The sequence below is a fragment of the Epinephelus lanceolatus genome, chromosome 13 (genome assembly GCF_041903045.1).
Source record: "Epinephelus lanceolatus isolate andai-2023 chromosome 13, ASM4190304v1, whole genome shotgun sequence".
In the NCBI taxonomy this organism is placed as follows: Eukaryota; Metazoa; Chordata; class Actinopteri; order Perciformes; family Serranidae; genus Epinephelus; species Epinephelus lanceolatus.
The window spans coordinates 2,892,347-2,912,884 of record NC_135746.1 but is presented as its reverse complement, the minus strand read 5'-3'; the positions used below and the strand labels follow the sequence as shown (position 1 = coordinate 2,912,884).

The following is a 20,538-nucleotide window of genomic DNA, read 5'->3' as shown; positions in this document are numbered from 1 at the left end:
GTCTCCCAGCACAATAATTATATAACCTAGCGGTGTGCTGAAAACAAACAGCTATAAATGTATTACAGGTCAACAAGTTCACATGCTTTAAACATTTTTAAAGAAACCTATGTTGCAGATGAAAGTGGAAATAAGATTGAAAGCAAGTCAGTTACACTATACAGCTTAATAAGTGAACAACGTAGTTGGGAAGTTTGGATTTTGCAGGTTTTGCTTGGCAGTGTAACAGATGGGACAGACAGAATTAACCATCTCCTATCAGAGACAGATATATATATATATCTATATTTTTGAGTTAATTTGACAGTGACAAGTCTACGGGGCTGTTGTGACCTGAATTGTGCTGACTTTAATCTCACTGTTTCATACGTGGCAACGAGTCTGTCCAGAAAGACTTGGACACTGCATGTTGTGTGCAGTCTAACATCATCACTGTATCTGAATTGGAAACGATGACATGAATGTGGGAACTACATGGGTGTATTTGAAAACAGCTTTGTCTGTATGATCTAGGCTTTGGTCCACAGGCAGTCTGCGTTTTAGACCACTTGAAAAAGGCTTTTGTAAAACTCCGCTCAGGAGGAAGATGTTCAGAAACTCAGTTTTCAGTGTTGACTTGCGGACAGGGAAAACAGATTTTGGCTTGAGGCATCAGAGTGTGTGTCGTTATCTCCTTTATGAGGCGTCAGAAATGAGGCAGCATTTTGTGCAGTGGTGGACGTGAGCATAGTAGTGCCGGGTCTAACCTCACTAACGGGACTTTTTACAGGTTTATAACATAAATGCAGGGTTTCCTACACTTTCATTTATTTGTGGCGGCCTGCCATGATTACATCTGCTGCCACGTATTGATTATCTATTTTTGGAATTGGACTATGCATTATTGAAATATATGTACCGTTCAGTTATTCATTGCACCACTCTCAGAGTGCAGAGCATACTGTGTGGACAGACAGAGCAGCAGACTGTGTGAGGCAGTGAACGTGAAACGTAATTGTTCGTAGAGCTGGGGCTAAAAGTTTGCATTCTGCAGCAGCTCAGCGTGTCTACAGGTCCCTAAAAAAAGTGTTAAAATGTCTTACAACAATAAGACCTTATATTATATTTGAATTTGTGAGGTCTTTATTACAAACATTTTAACTGTTTTCATTAATCCATTTTTTAATTTCTTATTGTGAAAATGAGTGAAGCCTTTCTATGTAAAAGTCCACATTTCCAATACTTGCACTTACCTGTTGGCAAAATGTAGATTGACTTAACTCACTCTAATAACCATATTTCTACATAACACCACATATATATACTACTTGCATGCAATGCTTAGCTGCAGTGCTTAATTTGTTTAAAAGGTGTCTTGAATCAGCCGTGATCAGAACGACTGGTCAATTATCCACCCCGTGAATCAAACTCAACAAACTGCTGCTGAGGAAAAAAATGATTCATGAAGTTTGGCCTGCGCTGTGTTCGCAGACCTGCAAAAAAGTTTGGGGGAAAAGAAAAAAGTTGAGGAACAGAGGTATCAAAATGCAAAATGGTGGTCACTGCTCCAGGTAGCATCAGCCAACATCTTCTAACTCTTCTTCTTTGAATGGCTTTAGAGTTATGGTTATGTCGGCACCTGTTGGTTTGGCATGTTCCTTTTTCACTTTTTCATTTGGACTTTGATTTTTATTGTGCACGGGATTTTTTATTTTAAAACGAAGGGGAGGGGGGCATTTTCAAAATTGTCCTTGTCCTTGTGGACAGGGCCGTAGATATACCAACTCCTCATTTACAGAGACAGGAGTCCTGTGAGTTAAAACCTAACATAACAACCTGTTGTTGACACAGAATTCGGTGTTACTCAGTAAAATAAAGGCCTTGATATGATTTTATTTGTTCTTCAGAAAAAGAGTGCCCTTCCTCCTCGCTCTTAAAGTCAGTATACCCTACTTGCAGTGAGCACCTTGCTAAAACACAGTGGAGCAAAAGCTGCATTCCTCTTCAGAGAGAATTTACAAATGTTATTTCTCTCTTTGAAAGATTTGGCTGAGAGGACAACGTGGAGTTTCGATCTGTGACAAAAGGCGACATCATGTTTGTGTTATTGTGCGCCATTTGTTCACCCTTCAGTCTTTTGTGTGAGATTAGAATTAATGGACACAAAGAAGTTTGTTCTGCCATTAAAATATCTCTGTATCTTAATCTAGGTTAGCCATTACCCTTGTGCTGTGTCAAGAAAGCATTAAGCGTAACTTAATTTATGATAAAGGCCGCTCGCTTCTCGCACCCCAGTGGGAGCTTTGATAACACTCTGCAAAATATTATCCCACAGTGGCCCGGTAGATGTTATCACTTAGTCCTGTCCAAACAGGCTCCTCGCTTGGCCTGTTTTCATTCCAGGCATGTTCACCACCTCCTGATGGAAACACATGTCTGAGAGCCTGTCCTGTGGAGCCATGGGGCCGAGACTGAAAACCCTGACCAGCAGGCCTTTCCCATGAACACACCTCAAACCTCAGTGTGCTTGTTGTGTCTCTAGAGTACAATTTAACTGTCCCAGCGTTCAGTGGAACAGCAGTTAAATGTTTCCTGTTTAAGACTTTTCATGATAAGCTTGTTTTATAAGAACAGAAATTGAGAAATGTGTTTCGGATAAAAGATCTTTCTGCGTACGGCTTGTAAACTGGTGATGAACGCTCTAAAGGCCTGTTTATTTCATAGTGGTTTCGTTTCGAGCGTAAACATACCTGCCAAAAAGCACAGAACAACAGTTGTTGCCTCTGTATGTGTCCTCTTTCAGAGCAGACGCTGTCCTGCATGAAGCATCTGTCTAGTAGGGTTTGTCGCCATCTGCTGGCTAGAGTATCAAATCTTTGAGTTGGTATAATGTTGCTGAACTGGAGCAAACATTACAACTGCCAGGATTTCATGTGACCATATCCTGATATTTTAGCAATGCTTCAGGAGAAACAAAACCACTGATTCTTATCAATGAATCGTAGTGTTTATATTGCGGTTTAGTTTTTGCAGATAAAGGCATATTGTCTGTGTTAACATTTAACCATTTTTCCACTGCTTGATATAGTCTTTCCTTTGTGTATACCAGAATAAATATCTAACCGTTGTACTGGTACATTATACTGTATATCTAGTCTTCTTCATTCTGCAGGAAGACAAGTCTCTGGCTTGTAATAGCATGATGAGAAATATGACACATTTCCTGTGTTCCACCGAAATATACAACTGTCCTCAGCTATTGATGTATTCCAGACGTGTTCTCCACTTAGGGAAGAGAGAGATGAAAATATAGTTTCACAGTGGGTTTAAATTTGAAGGAATAGTAAAGGAAACAATCCACGTGTAATATCATTTACTGCTCAAACAGTGTCTAAAATAAGGTGTGCTTCAGACTGAGTGTACTATAGTGTTTGCCTGTGTGTCTCATACATGCTTGAGGTTTTTACGTTAGGTAGAGTCAAATGTTAATCCCGTCTTCGTAAAGTTCTTTGCGTGCTGTCTTGTGTGTTGCTAACAGCCAGGTTAGGACTCAAACTTCAAGTTTTAGTGTGCCTGGCAGGGTAGAAAAGTTCAAAGTGGCACTGGAAGCAGGTGTTTGTAATACTTTTTTCCTGCATTTTGGACAGACACTTAATGCAGGATGCCAAAGAGCAAGGCTGGTGTCAGGGAAGGGTTTCCTCTGCCACTCCTGCAGGTGGTACAGGAAGAGACTCCCATACTTCCTCGTGAGAGAGACTTCCCTGGTCAAACATCTGACGTTAAAACCTCCCCACAAAACACAACGCAGGAGCTGTGATCAGGCTGATAGGCCTTAACTACCTTGCAATGGTTTGGCATTACTCTGCTCTCATACAATACTCTCTCTCATACAAGCTATTTTAGGAAACAGCCTTGAGTCAGTAAAGAAATGCTAATGTTGAAGTAATAATTAATAGAAAAGTGTCTCCACTGCTAACACATTATGTGGTTGACCTGCAGAGGAAAGTAGAGCACGTTAGAGAGTCATCCAATCTGACTTTATAGCATCCTATGATAACAAGTTATGGCATAATGTTGACTTTATTATGGTATGTGTAAACTGTAATTGATGTATAGTTAGAAACAGAAACACACATAGAGACAGAAAACCACTCACCATTAATTACAACCAACATAAGTAACTTTTTGAATTATGATGAAATGTTTCAGTGGTAGTGTTTCTATTGAGTGTATATTTAGCTTACAGCTACAGGTGTTCCCACTTAGCATGTACAGCATTTGTGATTACCTGTGTCCCTAAATAATATCAGTATATTGCAGCCAAGAATCTGAGCTGTTTCTCCCTCTGTATTTTAAGTCTCATTGTGAGAGTAATACAGAGCAGCCACAATGAACGTGACAACTCTAATACCTTTGTCAACTGAAACTAAAGCCTAGTTCACACTACACGATTTTCACCCTGATTTTGCGTCGCGGAGACTATCGTAATCTTTTGAGTGTTCATACCTGGTGACGTGTGTTTCTGTCAGCCGGAGTCTCACCAACTGCGTTACGACCTGTGTGCACACCACAAGATTTCTCCACCGAGCCCTCGCCGACAGAGCCCCAGATAACGCGGTGACGTCACATCGTAAAGGCATGGATATTCTTCCCAGTGTTGAATCAGATCTGCCTCCAGGGCCTGGGTCCAAACACAACACGCTCCCCGTGATCCTGTAGACGCCGCCATTGTTGTTGTTGCTTGCCGGCTTGACTCAGTGTTGCCAGATCTTGGGAGAGAAACAAGCAACCAGGGCTATGGAAACAAGCCCAAAAGAAGCAACTAGATCTGGCAACCCTGTGGCTTGACCTCCTCACATGTCTTCCGTCCTCCTGCGTGCTGGTGTGGGACGTATCCCGCCTGTCATTGGCTGATGCTCTTTGTCAGTCGTGTCTCCAGTTTTCTAGCATGCCAGATATCCAGTCCCAGTCACAGACGAGGGGGTGACTTGCTTGTAGGCTTGTTCACACATGAGGACTCGTCGTGGCAGACTATCTGCCGACTCACCTCCGACCCAAGGTGGCTCTCAAGATCCTCTGCGACCTCAAAACCACGGTGAAAATCATGTAATGTGAACTAGGCTCAACGCATGTATGAAGGTTTTTAAATGCGGGAAAACCTGTTAGGAATAGGTGATACACTGCTTTTCCATTGCCACGGCTCTACAGCAGAGGAGTATGCTGTTTGTTTTTTTCTGGTGCATCACTTCTGGTGTATAAATTTTGATTGTCATGTGAGTGCTGCTTGGACAGACACAGACGGTATATTGTGGCGGTGTGTCGTTGCATTGGTTAGCAAAGGGAATAAAATTAGCGCATCCACTCAGGTGTTGTATTTCCATCTCTGCCAGTTGAAGCAGATCGGAGCTGGAGACGTTGAATACCCATGACAACTACACAGTCATTTATACTGGGAGTGAATGCCGATTGTGGCCTTTCCCATTAAATACAAAAGCCAGATGTTGGTGGGCTTTTTGTCCAGTGGGAAAGGGGCTTAATGGGCATTTCTTTTGGCACTTACGGCCCCTCTGATTTGCGCTGGCCGATCTGATTTGGGCCGAGCTGCACCTGAGGCGGACCATCTCCAGATTCGGGCTAAAGGCACGCTCGACTGCCTCCAAGTGGGTAGCGGTGACGTCTTGCCGACTGTAGCCAACTCCTGACGCAAGACTCAACTCTCATCTGACGTTTATAAAGATGTTTATCTCTCAGTATCATTGAAGCTTCTGACTGAATCTTTGTGGTACAAGTTTAGTTTCTCTCCCACGTCTATGTTTGTATGATGGACTTTTATTTTCAAGAATTTATAGGAAGTGAAATGTGTTTTTCAGCAAACTGGCATAGCTTTGTTATTCGCTATTCTTCAATCGAAACAAGTCTACCAATACTGCAGGGAGGAAGGGAACAAGCAGAAACAGCCACAGTGAGATGTTAGATGAAGAGCTGCAGACAACAGCAAACAGCTCACCTCTGACAGGTAAACTGCTATTACCTGCCATGCTGTGTAATGGAAAAACCTGCAGCAAAATAATGAGGGACTATAGCCGTAGATCACCCTGCTGCTTTTAAACATCATCGACTCAAGACGTGCATCATGAGTTAAAGACACACCTTTATGTGAGTTAAACCGAGCCGACACATGTGCACACAGAGGCCCTATAATTTGTATAGATCACTTTCTATAGGAGTGAGAGTGAGCAGATGAATGAGCATTGATTTGGATACTGACAGAGCTGCGTTTCTATCATTGGAAGCTGCTTAGGGGGAAAATTAAGTCAAGCTACTGTTAATAGAGCCTCAGCTGTGTTGATAGGTCTGTTTCTCCAAATAGATTTGAGCCTGAAGCGTTTTTTACAGCGAACCATGACATTGAACATCAGCAGATCTGTAAATGAACTGTGTATTTCAGGCCGACCTGCTGCTATCAGTGATGGATATAGAAACACAAGCGAGCACGCTCTCCGTCCCATCCAGGACCAGACTCATGATGCCTCACAAGTTCACTCTCTCGCCACCGCCAGAAATAAAAGCGCGAGCCTGATGAATGTATGTGCCAGGGGAACATTTGGAGAGTGTTTGTAACAAGTGGGTGCGTTTAGCGTTGTCTTGGTCAGAACAACAGATCTTCTGATGGGAGGTTGCCCCATGACTAAGGAACAGAATGAGCCCTTTATACACTCAGACTAGAGCCTGCTGCTGAAATGCCCTCTATTGTATAGATTAGGACCAGCCAGACTTGATGCTGGAGCTCTGTCTGTACTGCTAAATTGAGTTTGGTGACCAGATCATTATGCTGGGAATGTGTTTGTTCCCATTTTTACAGTGTAGCCCAGTTTAAGAAAGTTCGAGCTCTTCTACATCAGTCTAACCAGAAACCTGGGAGAGCTTATTTACAGAGAAGAACTGAGAAATCAGTTATTAGCGAGCATAAAATCTTTCCTTGCAAACTCTAGCCACCCCATACAACAGCTCATGTTACCCTTCTATCTGATGATCCTTAATTAACAGAGCAGCACCAATACACGTGAGAGCTCAATTCAGGATCATCCAGTCGCACAAGCTGCAGCTATAATGATATTTGAGATGACTCGTCCTCTGCATTCAGTCGTCAAACATACCATACCATTAAAATGACACCACTCAGCAGGAGACTAAACTATACTAGTAGACGGAAACACAACATACACATAAGGTGTTTCAGCCAAATGTGACTTCCTGACTTGAACCAGCACCTTCTGCACGTCCAAAGCAGAAGTACAGACCCGCAGGGAGGAGCTGCGTGACACTTTGTTGTGCATTTGTGCACACTCATTACATAGGGCAGCTGTAGATATAGTGGGTTCATGACCTAAAAACGCACTGCTTTGATTCTGTAGCTCTGGAAAAGTCCCTCAACTGTACTAAATGAAAGTGTATTTTTATCTAGACCAATGTTTCCAGCAACATCAGCTGCACAAAATGAACATAATTAGCAATAAATAATGATTTTGTGGCTTATTTTTTGGCATGTAGAAAGATGGATATGAATTAGACTCTGTATGCAACAGAGCGGAACTTGACTTACCGACACAAATTTAGCAAATGATGGAAAACTAATCATGCATGTTGATAATTTACAGTAGTTTTCCACATGTTATGCTCCTTTTTTTTATAGCAAGCATAACAAAACAGGTATGCTCACAGTGTGGTTATGTCTCCATATGTTAGCTAACTAGCTAGCTAGCTAAAATTACATTGTTATTGCTGATTTGTGCACGACTGTCCTGTGTTTTGACATGTGACCATGTTGCATCCCCCCGTTTGATTGCATATGATGCCCAAAAGCCCAGTAGCAAAGTTGCTGCACTTGTTACTGCTCCTCTGACACGAGTACAGGCTATTAGGGCAGGAGTATCGATTGCTAACATTAGCCTACACCAGTGGTTCCCAGCTCTACCTTAGTCATTAGTTCTAGGTCCCACAATTCAATACATTCAGCCTCATACTTACATTTGGCATTGTTGTTCAGCTAGTTTGCTGTCTCTGCGAAGTAGCTGTCCATTCCATTAGTCACTCACTCTACAGCAGGAAACAGCACTTCTGAATAAAAGCTCTGTGCTGGTAATTTACTATAGTTAAAAGTAAAGTGTGTTTTTTTTTTGTTTGTTTTTTTACAAACTTGACACATTTGCAAATCACTTTCAGTCTATTAAGAATTGGCCCACGACCCACTTTAGGACTGCGACCTACCGGTTGGGAACCACTGGCCTACAAAGCAGCACTAGTGGCCTGGTTATGAAGCAGTGTTCTTTTTTTATTTGATGACTCGTTTGATTGATCGATAGGGCTGCAAAGATTAGTCAACTAATGGATGACTAATTGACTATTAAAATAATCGGTGACTATTTTAGTAGTCGACTACTCGGTTTGAGTCATTCTTCATAGACAAGTACTATAAAAGTACCCAAAATACTCTTGTTGCAGCTTCTTATGTTCAAATATTGGCAGCTTTACACACTCTCCCATGACGGTGAACTAAAACCCTTTGGCGTGAGTACGAAACAAAACATTAGATGACATAATACAAGACATTAGATAACATAATTCTGGGGTCTGGGAGAGACAGACCGACATTTTTCAACAGGTCCGCGCAGACTAAAAGTGGACGTCCGCAAGCCCTTTGTGCTCAAAGCTCAGATTTTATGACCACGCGGATTTTTACAGGAAACTACAACGCGGAAGTGCACTCAACTATGGAAGCCTGAATGACTGCGGACATTCCTCGCGGAGTCCCCTCAGATAGTGCGCCTGAGTCTGTGAGCACCTTAAATTAAAACCCTTGGCGCACACTGCAGCACAATCAAACAGATGCGCAACTCAGAGCGGGTCTGAGTGCTCTGAGTGCACTCGTGGGTCATTGACGGGGTTAGTGTTGCGTTTAAGGCCTCCCCCAAAAAAACGGGGAAAAAGCGCAGAAGCTTCGGATTTTTTTTCCCACAATCAAATCCCGTGCCATCGAACGAAGCTTCACAGTTTTAGGGTCAGCCCTATATTTTAACACGTTTTTCGATAAAATGATTAGTCAACTAATCGAAGAAATAATCGACAGATTAGTCAACAATGAAAATAATCGTTAATTTGAATTTGCTCAGCGAGTCACTCTGGCAATCAGTAATGATGCTCATTACCCATGCTGTTGGAGCCGAGCTGCACCAATCACATCAGTGTATCTGATATAGGCGGGCCAGAGGCGAGCTAAACAGATGGCGACAGCGCTGTGACGGAATCACTCAGTAAACATTGCAAGATGGCTACGGATGAACACCAGTTGTTTGAAACAGCTTTGGCCGCTACAGTGAACGAGTTAGACTTGGCTTTTTCTCTAAAAGAGGAACAGAAGACGGCGCTCGAATCTTTCCTTTGCAAGAAGGAAGTTTTTGCTGTTTTGCCGAGCGGATACGGCAAGAGTCTAATCTACCAGTTAGCTCCGCTGGTAGCTAAGCTCTGGATACGTCACCCCGTGTATTGTTCTGATTGGTCGTAGTGTTATCCAATTGCGTGCAGTGATATTTTCAAATACATGCTTGGTGCCGCCCCTCGAGTTGGGCCATTTGCATTACTCATAGCCAGACCCTAAATCTTTCTAGATTTGGGTCTGGATTTCCAGGCTAGCTCTATTGATCGATAGCATGAAACTTGAATTGTGAACGAATTGCAAGCGTCCTTGCTTATCTATCTCCATCAGATAAATGGCAAATGTAATTGTGATAATACAGTTATTGCCATAGTCAAATTTGCTTATGTAAACGCCATTGATGACTTGAAGTGCCGCTCCATTTTATAGTGGTAAATTTCAACCACTACTCTTGGGAACTTTGTTCCACGGGGCAAAGGGACATTCAAAAATGAGGGGTTGGGGTAAAAATTTGAAATGGGATTGGGGTCTCGTTACAGGCGTCCTTGAGGCGTGTGAAAAGTCAGATTGCACAGGAAATTAATTACTTTCCCCCCTGATTAGCTTCTCACTTGCTTTTTTGTCATGGAGTGCCCCTTTAAATATGTGATAGTGCAGCAAACATGAGCAAATTCTACATTTTGGACTACATGTTTCCACCCCTGCATTGCATTTGTGTTGTTTTGCACAGTGCTTAATTGGGGATGCTAAAGCTGTAAGTCAAAATCATTGTTTGTGTGTGTGTGTGTGTGTGTGTGTGTGTGTGTGTGTGTGTGTGCGCGCGCGCTGTAAGCTCACAATCCTCACAGCATGATGACACACACAGTGCATATGGAGACTGGTGATAGTATATGGCATAATATTGCAATGGTTAGTCGCACACTGTGACTCACCTTCCCAGCTGTAGCGGTGGAATGGTTACAGGATTTTAGAGAGCATTTCTGATTTGTACAAATGACTGTACATTTGCGTGTTTAATTACACCTAGGGATGATTTCAGTGCATGCAACCGTCACGCTAGATTTGGCCTTTTCCTGTTCAGCCTTATAGTGCAGGTTTCTATCCCCAGAGCTGCGGCGACAGACAGAGTGCTGCTCTCTGCATATGCACATCCTGTGTTGATCACATTGAGACTTCCTGCCTTCCTGTTTCTCTGTCACATACACCTGGGCTCAGGCTGTGCTCCTGGAGAGCCATCTGTCATGCAAAAATTCACACACACACATAAGAAGGGCTTTATTCTGACACATAGTGTGAAGCAGTCCCTGTGTTCTGTACAAACCTCAGCTTCTAGGTGATGTTGTAGCTTGTAGCTAGTTTTATACAGAAAAAAATCATGTTGAAACTTGCACTGTGGCATGCTTGCTGAACGCTTGTGGTTTCATGTGTTATTTTCAGGGTATTGAACTTTTAGGACTTGAGCATTATCTTTTTTTTTTTAATGTCTCTTGTGGTGTTGGGGTTTGTGTTTGGTGTAAGGCTGTGAATGAGAAAAGAGAAGTGTCACCTAACCCCTCCTTGCTCTCACAGACGGCCTACATGTAGGTTAGGAATGTGTTTTTTCTGGCTTTATTCTTGCATTTCAGTAACAAAGCGAGCTAAACTGACGGCAGATCTGTAGTTTGTGCTTTGAAACTCTTGACAGATGTAGCTGCTCTCGCTCCAATCACAGCCACAGTCCCACCCCTTCCCCCTCAGCCCACCAGCCAATCCCTTCCCTCATGTTTATTTATTCTGACAGCCAGCCCATGTGATTGCGGCCAGCCAACCGGGCAGCTGCAGTGGGGGATGACATCACTAACTAGCTGGTTCCCTCCAGCAGCAGGGGAGCTTCATTTTCTGCTCCGAGTGTTCGTGCTAAAATGGAGGCTGGCTCCTCGCCTTAGCCCAGGCTGCCCTCTTCTCCCCTGTCTCCTGCCTCAGCTCACTGATGTTGGCATGCACTAGAACTACCAGTGGGATGGTTCTGGATGCACCGAGCACCAATGGGCCTTTCCAGCCTATGGCCCTCATGCATTTTAGAGGTGAGAAGAGGAGATTTGCCTCCTGTGCTGCTCTGTGTTTGTGTGTGTCAAGGGGAGAGGGGCAAGAATGTTGTTGCTATTTAGCAACTGCAGCTGCTAATTTAGGTTTTGTGGAAGGAAATATTTGTGTCAGGTGACTTTTCTGAAAGTTTCTGCAAGAGGCTGAGAGCATTTATCCTCTTAGTGTTGGCGGCATGAGTGCTTTTGGAAGAGGAAGCAGGGGATTGTGTTTGTATGTCAACGAGGAAGGGTTTTGCCAAGACATTGCATAGCTTAGCTTCAGACAGAGAGGGAGGGTGAGAGAGTGAGAAGGAGTGCTAGTTTTGAGTCTCCCATCCCCCCATCAAGCCTGCTGATGTCATAGGAAGTGAGGTCAAAGCTTGTTGTCAGTGTGATTGTTGGTTTTGTATTGTTTGTGAGTGTCTGGTGTCAGCTAGGCACTTGTGTAAGTTGAAATTGTCTGTGTGTTGTTGCTGAATGTCCAGCAGGCTTCTGGGTTACAGTGTGAGGCTGGGACCTGCAGCAAGTGTGGAGACAGAAACTGACTCTAGATCAGTGCTGAGAAAACCTCTGAATGAGTGTTTTAGTGTAGTAAATTCAAGGCAAAGTTTGTTCATGAATAATTTTCTTGTTGCAGATGTGGCAGTGTACATTTAACATGCAGCCTATTGATACACACATGTGCTATTGGTGACTCATGTGGGTGTTAAATGGCCTCATGATTTCTAAAAGCATGGAAATAATTGTAGCCACACGAGTTGCATCGATCGGCCTGAGTCTGCACTGACACAGAATAAAGATATTTGCCAGTGTTGGCAATTTTATTAATCACTTCATTAAATATTCACTGATAGACATTGTGGGATTTGAGATGTACTTGGCAGCAATTTGTGCCCATGACTGGTTTCCTGTGTGCACGCTGGAGCCTTCAGATGAGTAAAGGTTAGTTGCCCGTCCATGCAGAGAGGCCTGTGTGTGAAGTCTGCAGGTGCACAGCGTGTCTCTTAATATTTTAGGCCTGTTCAGAAACCCTAGTGCTGTTGTGTAACAGGAGCTGGTAGACCTTTTGGCACTCAGGGGTTGATGAGATGAGGCGCTCGTCGGCCGCCCCACGTTTCAGCTCATTAGTAACGGGCACTGCCAGCCGACCTTACAGGTGCTGCTGAATTTAACCCAAAATCACCTGTTAGATGATGATAATGATTTACATTTAACTTAATAAACCTACCAACACATGGCGAGCAAGGTGATGATTTGTGGGTGTCATAATCCCTTTTCACACACAGGTCCTGCCTTAGTGTCGTGACAAAGATCCTTCATTATGCCACCTCTGCTTTTTTATACAGAACCAAACAACGCCGGCATAATGGTGCCCCAGGGTGTGATTTTACATCGCATGCTGGTGTTCCAGAAGCAAAAGAGGCGTGACATGTAAAACAGCTTTGGCCTCTGGTGTGATGTATTGCTTTCTGAACATTAACACCTGCATAACATGGCAGTAACAATCATTTACCATCCCTAATATATGGCGGTTGATCTCATCCTCTGGTCGTAGGGTAAGACGCTCCCAGACCTCACTGACTCCCCAGTTTGGGGACATTTTTGGTTCTGTTCTCCGTCTTTGAATTAGCTGCTAACCGCTATTAGCTGCCATTTAAATCGCCTTGTGGAGGGTCGCACATATAACACACTGTCAAAACATCACACTCGTCTTGTCCTGCATTCTCACACTTTTTACACAGACGTCGATTTGGCTTTGTTACTTCCTCTGCAGCCGGCTTAAAGGCGGTGTAAAAAGGGCTGTAGTTAAAGGGTTGAACACATTTGCATTCATTTTTGTTGTTTGATTTTATATTTAGACAAATATACAGAGATTTGTTTGCAGTGTGGCGTGAATCTTTTCCTGTTCTCTGTCAAAAAACGACTGAACACTCTTTATAAGTTGTGCATATGCTCGAGAGGGAACAGGGAAAGAGTCCAGTAACGGACACAGAGAAGTGACTGCAAGTTTCCCCCCAGAAAACTTATATTGCTCAGTGGCAACGGCTTCACAGATTAAAATTACAGCTCGCTGGAAAGGAGCACAGAACAAAAGAATATACTCAGCTGTGCCTCACATAAACACTGTGTCGAAACATAAAACAGATCCCCATTAGGGTTCTCCACGGATGTGGTAGCCAAAGCTCAAGGGTGAAGCAAATTGCCAGCTGTTTGACCTTTGATGCGGTCGATTAGATCCTGTTTGTAGCCAGTAGTTTGGATAGAGGGAAGTGAAGTATGATGTTACTGCAGAGCTACTTGCAGACTTGTCACTATCTTGTACTGGTTCTGAATATAGACTTAAAAATGTTTTGTAATCAGTTGGCTGGACTTCTTGTCTCTGAGGTACTGTGTTGCACAAGTAAACGCCGAGGGCTGATATACACATTTAAAAACAAGTCGTTTGACGCCTCGTCCAACATGTCAAGAAACCCAAGTTGCAGATGTGTTTTTACGAGCGTTCTGTTTGGGGAGATGTATAATTAAATCAATTACTACATGTATAGAAATAAAACATGGCATTTACAGGTAGCACACAGGTAGCTGTATTTCGTGCTGTGTGTTGAACACCAGCTGTGACTCAGAAGCGTGGAGGTGTAGGGAAAGTCTGCCTGCTGGTACTGTCAGTCCCAGGTTTAGGCTCGAGTCTGTGTGGGAGTGTGCACAACCTACAGTACCGAATATCTCCGAATTGACCTATTTTACCAGTGCCAAGTCATTAAACTGAAGTATTAATTATGTATTGACTCTGATGTTTGTTTCAGTGCCAGACTACTGGCTCCTTCTTTATATTAACGATGGATTCAAAATGTTACTGGGAAAGATGTCAGCAAAGCTAAAGCCATTTTCTCTTTAGAGGAGTGTGCATTCATATGCAAGATGATGATTGTGTGGTTTTATCTAAAGATGATTTATGTGTACGTGAGTAATCTGTTTCCTGTTATGATAAAGTACCTAATAGCTATGCTTTGTGGATTTGTAGTTAGTACAGCTTTTATTTTCTGTGTTGTTGTTTGTTGTAAACAGTTGTAGTTACTAAGGGACGGGTGGTGCACACTTTCAATTGATGCACTTTTCTTTTGCTACAGAAAAGCAAAATTACCCAAATACATTACTGCTCTGAAATCTGAGTTTCACCTTGTTGTTCTGTGTCTTCTGACGGGACTAAACCGCAGAATGTTTTCTTCAGTGGGACACTATCTGTTACGATCTGCTGACAGCTCTGTATGTGAGGGGATGTGAGGGCAAAGCAGTTTGATTTATGGCACCCACAAGCTGATCCATGTCAGTACAGGTTTCTGTAAGAGCTGAATATTATCTTTATCAGTCATCCATGTGTGACTGGTTTTATATGTAAATATATATTTTGTACTGTTAAACTGATTGCCAAATCTTTTTGTTGGTTAATTATTAACAGCTTTAATATGAGTATTTTTGTAGTTCTGTGTGGTTTCGTGGTTTGAGTTTAAGATGTGTTTTGTAGCATTTCCTTTGGGAATTTGATGTCATAATGATGAAGCTGTGTTTTGAGGCTCTACCTGTTGCACACCTAACCATATTCCCACTATGTTTAAATCTGTACTTGCTTAATTTCTGTGAACGTAATGACACAAAATGGTTTCCTAACAGTAACATGTCTGCATTTCTACCTTAAGTCTTTTAGAAGTGATGAATGATTGATGTATTCTGTAGGGATGGGCAACACAAGCAAAAACACTATTCGAAAATCGTACGCACACAGAGATCCATTCATCTTTAAAGGGCCAAACATACTCGGGCGGAATGGACTCTACGGAGGTCCACGCGGACTCAAAGCGGACGTCCGCAAGCCCTGTTCGCGCACACCAGTGACTGCTCGGCATGTATTTTTCACATCGCAGGGATTTTTCACGGACATTTTTACAGGAAACTACAACGTGGAAGTGCGCTCGACTATGAAAGCCCGAATGACTGCGGACATACCTCACGGAGTAGTAGTCTCTGCATGTTTCTCCTGTTTGTAGAAGAGCATCTCACACCGCTGTAGCAATCCTAGACTGCCCTCGTGCGGTTAGGAGCTGAATTGCATGTCAAATAAAGGGGGGGAAATAAGACGGCGAATAGTAATAGTCGCATTAAAAAATCGATTTTTCAAAAATAAAACGACTATTCGAAAATCGTGACCCATCCGTAGTATTCTGGGTATTCTGTCGACTCCGAGTTGGTGTTGCACAAGGTCAGGTTGGCTGACACATCTCATGGGCGCAGCTGACGGGCTCAACAAATCAGCCGCATATGATTTCAGTGTAACACTAGCAGCAGCCTGCGTACATCTTTGATTAGCGGTGGTCACCCCCAGGTCCAAAGTCCTATCTCTGCCTGTGGTCACCATGGTGACGTACAGTACACATGCAGATTGTTAATGGGGAGACAAGACTGACTCATGAATCAAAGGCTGTGACGATGCTGTGAATGCTGTCCTGTGGGTAGGTTTCATAAGGTGACTTCTTGTTTTAAGTCACTAATCCCCATGTTGGACGGGCGACATGAATGGGCACCGTTACGCTTCTTTTTGGTTTCAGGGTTTGTATCGCTGGTATCTGACCAGCTGTGGCTCAAATGACTTGCAGGAGAAGCTGTCCTTCTACTGTCGTTTCTTACACGCTGCGGCTGACATTTTGTCAATGAAACCAAGTTAGTTATTCCCTCAGTGAAAGCAGCATGTCCCGTTGCAGAACATACATCATGACAAAAGCTGCAAATCAGTAACACCTGCTGCAGAGTTGTGCTGCCTGATTACTGACAGCACACATAATGTCTGTTTCCAGTCCCTCTGATGGTTACCTTTATTTTTAACTCTGGCTCTAAAGTTCTTTCACTTGTTTATGAAGCACTGCACGACTTTGTTCCTGGTGTGTCTGAAACACTTTTGCTGTAGAGTCGGGAAAGCCCTTCAGGTTCTCTGGGGAGCAGCAGACTTGTAACGGCTCCAAAGTGCAGAACAGAACTCCTCGGTGAGTCTGCATTTAGCTCCTCTGCTCCTCGCTCCTGGCACAGCTCCAGAGTATTTTGGGAAGCTGCTGAAAGTCTCAGTATATTTTAACATGAGCTCAAAATGCACCACTTTGGCGTGTTGTTCTCTGGTGAAATGATTACATGTTATATTGAGTAAGCATGTCGTGGATGATTTGTGTTAATCATTGATTTATTTGCAGCAGCTGCTGCACGGCGATAATGCACGCACGCTGGCTCAGAGTGGAGACTGGCTCGTTCTCAGTGAGTGTGCAGAAGCTACAAAAACGTGTAATGATTTTTAAATGGGGAAGTTAATGATTATACACAGACAGGTGCGGCTCAATATTCCTGGAGGCAGATGTAGAGCCTCTGCATCATTGATGCAGTGGTGACACTGTCTTTGAAAGACTGAATTATTGATTTACAAAGTCTTTCAATTAAGTCTCTACATGTCAACACATGAACTCCACAGCAGCAGAATACAGCTGCACTCAGGCTGGGCAGTATATCGATAGCATGATCTGAGATAGATACCATCTTAGATTTTGGATTAATATCATGAGTGTTGTCTCCTCCTGGTTTGACAGGCAACATTACAGTGATGTGATGTCATTTTCTGAACTTACCAGACTGCTAGCTGTTCAGTTGTCTTTACCCACTTAGTTATTATATCTTCAAGATCATCAAGGTATTTATCGTATTTGATTTTCTCCATATGGCCCAGCCCATAAGCTGTACTGAACCTGAATAACGTTTGAAGCTTTGGGAGAAAAAACAACTTGAAAACATTAAAAAAGTGGTATTATTATTATTACTGTTTTTGTTATGTGTGTTATACATATATGTAGATTTTCTTGTGCTCTTTTTATTGGATTATAAATGGTAAATTATGGGTTGTGTGCTTAACTAGTAGGTGTATTTTGGAAAGGGTTATCACCATTGCAGGTGCATTTATTATTGGTGAATATGGACATGAAGAGATTTCAAGTATAGATAAGTGTGTGAATATTGACGTTAACATCTCCTCTGTGTTGTGTGTTCTGTGTATGTCTTTGTGTTGCATGTTGAATAAATGAAAAGAAAAAAAAGAAGTGTTTTTTGGCTGTTACCATGGCAACAAACAAAGCATCGAGACATACAGGTGTGTCCTTGTGTATCAGTCTGTGTCCCCTTTCTAAATGCGGAGGTTTTTGTGGGTCCATGAACGCAGCGCAGGCAGATTTCTTCTTTTTTTCTCAGCAGCAGTTTGTGGAGTTTTGAGGCTCTTTCTATGTATACATACATAGAAATAAAAAAAAAACATGCAGAGAAAGCATGCTGGGCTATTCTAAATATTGATTTTAAAGCTAAATATTGATTGATACCAATCAGCATCTTGGCCAATTCTGATCATTTGAAGCCAGTATCAGCGGTGAGGTGCTGATATTATCATGCATCCCTAATCAGAGGAGCTGCTTTTAGACCCAGCACAATGCATTGTTAATTTTCACTTTAACTGCGCCTGATGTTCTGCTGCTCCGTCTGTGCCCAGAGAACGCTCTGTGCTCCGAGAGCGTATTGTAGAAAACAACCGAACAATATATATATTTCAACAGCCACCTAATGAAAGATGCAGTTCCAAAAATAGAGAATCTAAACATGGCGGCAGAGGTTTTAATCGTGATGTGGTGCTACAAAGAAATGAATGTGTGGGAAACCCTGAACTCTGTCTCCCTATTGTACTGTATGGAATAATGCTGCAGCAATCCCACCTTAAACAGCCAGAGTAACTGGGTCAGTGTCAGGTGCTGCAACATCATGCGTACGTTTTCCTAAATTTTAAAGCTCCTACAGCACTTTTGGCCACTTCTCTATAGCCCATTCTGTTATGCTTAACAATTTGCTGTGTTTATGTTCTAGTGCTGATTATGTCAGGGTGTCTTCATGTCTACCCTGTTCGGTTCAGTTGAAACAAACTCAAGTCCGTTTGCATGGTTAGTAAGGTTCATTTGGGCTGGTGTGAAAGCTGACAATCAAACCCTGGTGCAGGATTTTATGACAGCAGATATGTGATTTTAGCACGATTTCAACAGTTAAACCAATAGTAAATCCGCAATATCATAATAAATTCTGATAAAGGCCATGTACTTCCTCTAACCAATCTATGCTAGTGTGCATTCATGTAACCATGGTAACACTCATGCACGTCAATGAGGGTATTATCCCTGATTTAAAAGCTGTTCAAACTGCCATCATGGTTTCCAACTCTGTGTACTTTGTTTTCATTCATTAAAAAGTTTGTAACGGTCATCCCACAGCATTAATCCCTGAATCATTTCTGTACAAGACGCCTTCTTTTCCTCCTGTCTCTGTTAGTCATTTCTCATAACATGCGATTGGTTTGCAGTCTAATAATAGCTCACTAATAATGCTTACGATCAGTTATCTCTCTATGAGCTCATTGTGAAACCAAAGGAGATAAATATAGCTTAACACTTTACAAGTGCTGCTGCATGAACATCTGTCAGCTGCCAGATTTGACTTCTCCAGGTGTGCCCTGATGATGCAGGGTGCCAAACGCCGAAACTGTCCAATCAGTCAGTAGAACTTCATGCACATCTTCATCCCTGATGATGATATTGAGATAAAACATGGTCGTGAAACAGTGATTGTTCAGCAAACTGTGCGATAGTAAGATGTTGTTCTGTGAGGGACAGAACTGTGAGGGACAGTTTCTCAGATACACGCTGGGATAATTATTTTCTAATAAAAGAAATCTTCACACACATTATGTCAGACGTGTTAATTCCCACTGTCCTTCCTTCTCTGTCTTGTAGATGTTCCCCCCGCAGAGCAGGAGAAGCTGTTCATCCAGAAGTTGCGGCAGTGCTGCGTCCTCTTTGATTTTGTCTCGGACCCACTGAGTGACCTGAAATGGAAGGAGGTGAAACGGGCGGCGCTAAGCGAGATGGTGGAGTACATCACCCACAACAGGAACGTAATCACCGAACCCATCTACCCAGAGGTGGTTCATGTGGTCAGTATTGAAACAGACACGGATTTGTCACTAACATTCACAAGTTAACAGTCATTATCTTATTTTATTTTGAGCTGTTGGAGGTTCCTCATTGGAAAATATAATTCTCCAACAGTTGGAGCAGTGAGTGTTGTCAGGTTATCTATCTGAGTACTGTACATTAATCAGCTCCAGACTACAAGTTCCTGTATACGGTGTAAGGCAAAGCGGTTGCTTACGCTGCAGGCCTGACACAGATTGTGGTATTTTTATTTCCTTCACAATGTGGCCTCGTCTGTGCTGGGACAGGATGGATGTTGGTTTTAAGCTACTGTTGCAGGTTTGAGTTTCGTATCAGTGAGGTGAAGTTACAATAAATGTGACACTGCTGCTGTTTTAAAAAATGTCTTAAAGTTGCGCTAAATGAAATCTTTAAGGCAAAATCCTTGTCACAGTTTTTGTAGATTTGTGGTTCAATTTTATATTTGGACTTTGCAGAAAAGTTGATTATTACTTTCAGTAATATTTTATCTTCCATGTCAGATCTTTAATAAGAAAGGCAGTGTGTTTTGAAAGAGTCTTTTAGGAGGGCAACGTAACAGGTCTTTTTCTTTTGCCATATTGACCCTGTAATTCATTAAATATGAAAATGGAGTCCTCTCCCTAGGTAGATGAGTAAATCGGCAGCTATGGTCTTCTGTGATGGATAACATGGGCACGAGGACTGTCTTCCATTGTCTTTAGAGTTCTGTGATACACTTTAATGAAGTGTATACCACTAAATGCATGTGATCTTGAAAAACTATCTCAGTCACTTGAATTTAGCTTTTGCCTTCGTATTTCATATAAAGGGACCTATTATGCTCTTTCTTATTGTCCGTCATATATATGAATGTACCTTTCTAAATACTCTGTTTTCAACAGTCATATACATTTTTGAGACAAGATGACATCGCTCGTGCAGATTTCAGTATATGGTCATCTGCCCCAGGCACGCTACTACAAGTGTTGACATGATTACGCCAAAGTACTAC

General features: G+C 42.5%; 1 protein-coding gene across 3 annotated transcripts in view; it reads left to right on the top strand.

Moving 5' to 3' along the window:
- ppp2r5cb (protein phosphatase 2, regulatory subunit B', gamma b) overlaps window positions 1-20,538 on the top strand; it is a 44,952-nt gene that overhangs the window by 9,770 nt on the left and 14,644 nt on the right. For 2 of the 3 annotated variants that reach the window (XM_033649346.2, XM_033649345.2), the window contains exon 4: window positions 19,326-19,525. In XM_033649346.2, coding sequence (XP_033505237.1) covers window positions 19,326-19,525 — 200 coding nt within the window. Of the gene's footprint in view, window positions 1-11,260; window positions 11,476-19,325; window positions 19,526-20,538 lie in introns of those variants that run through there. The other variant, XM_033649347.2, reaches the window with a different exon arrangement.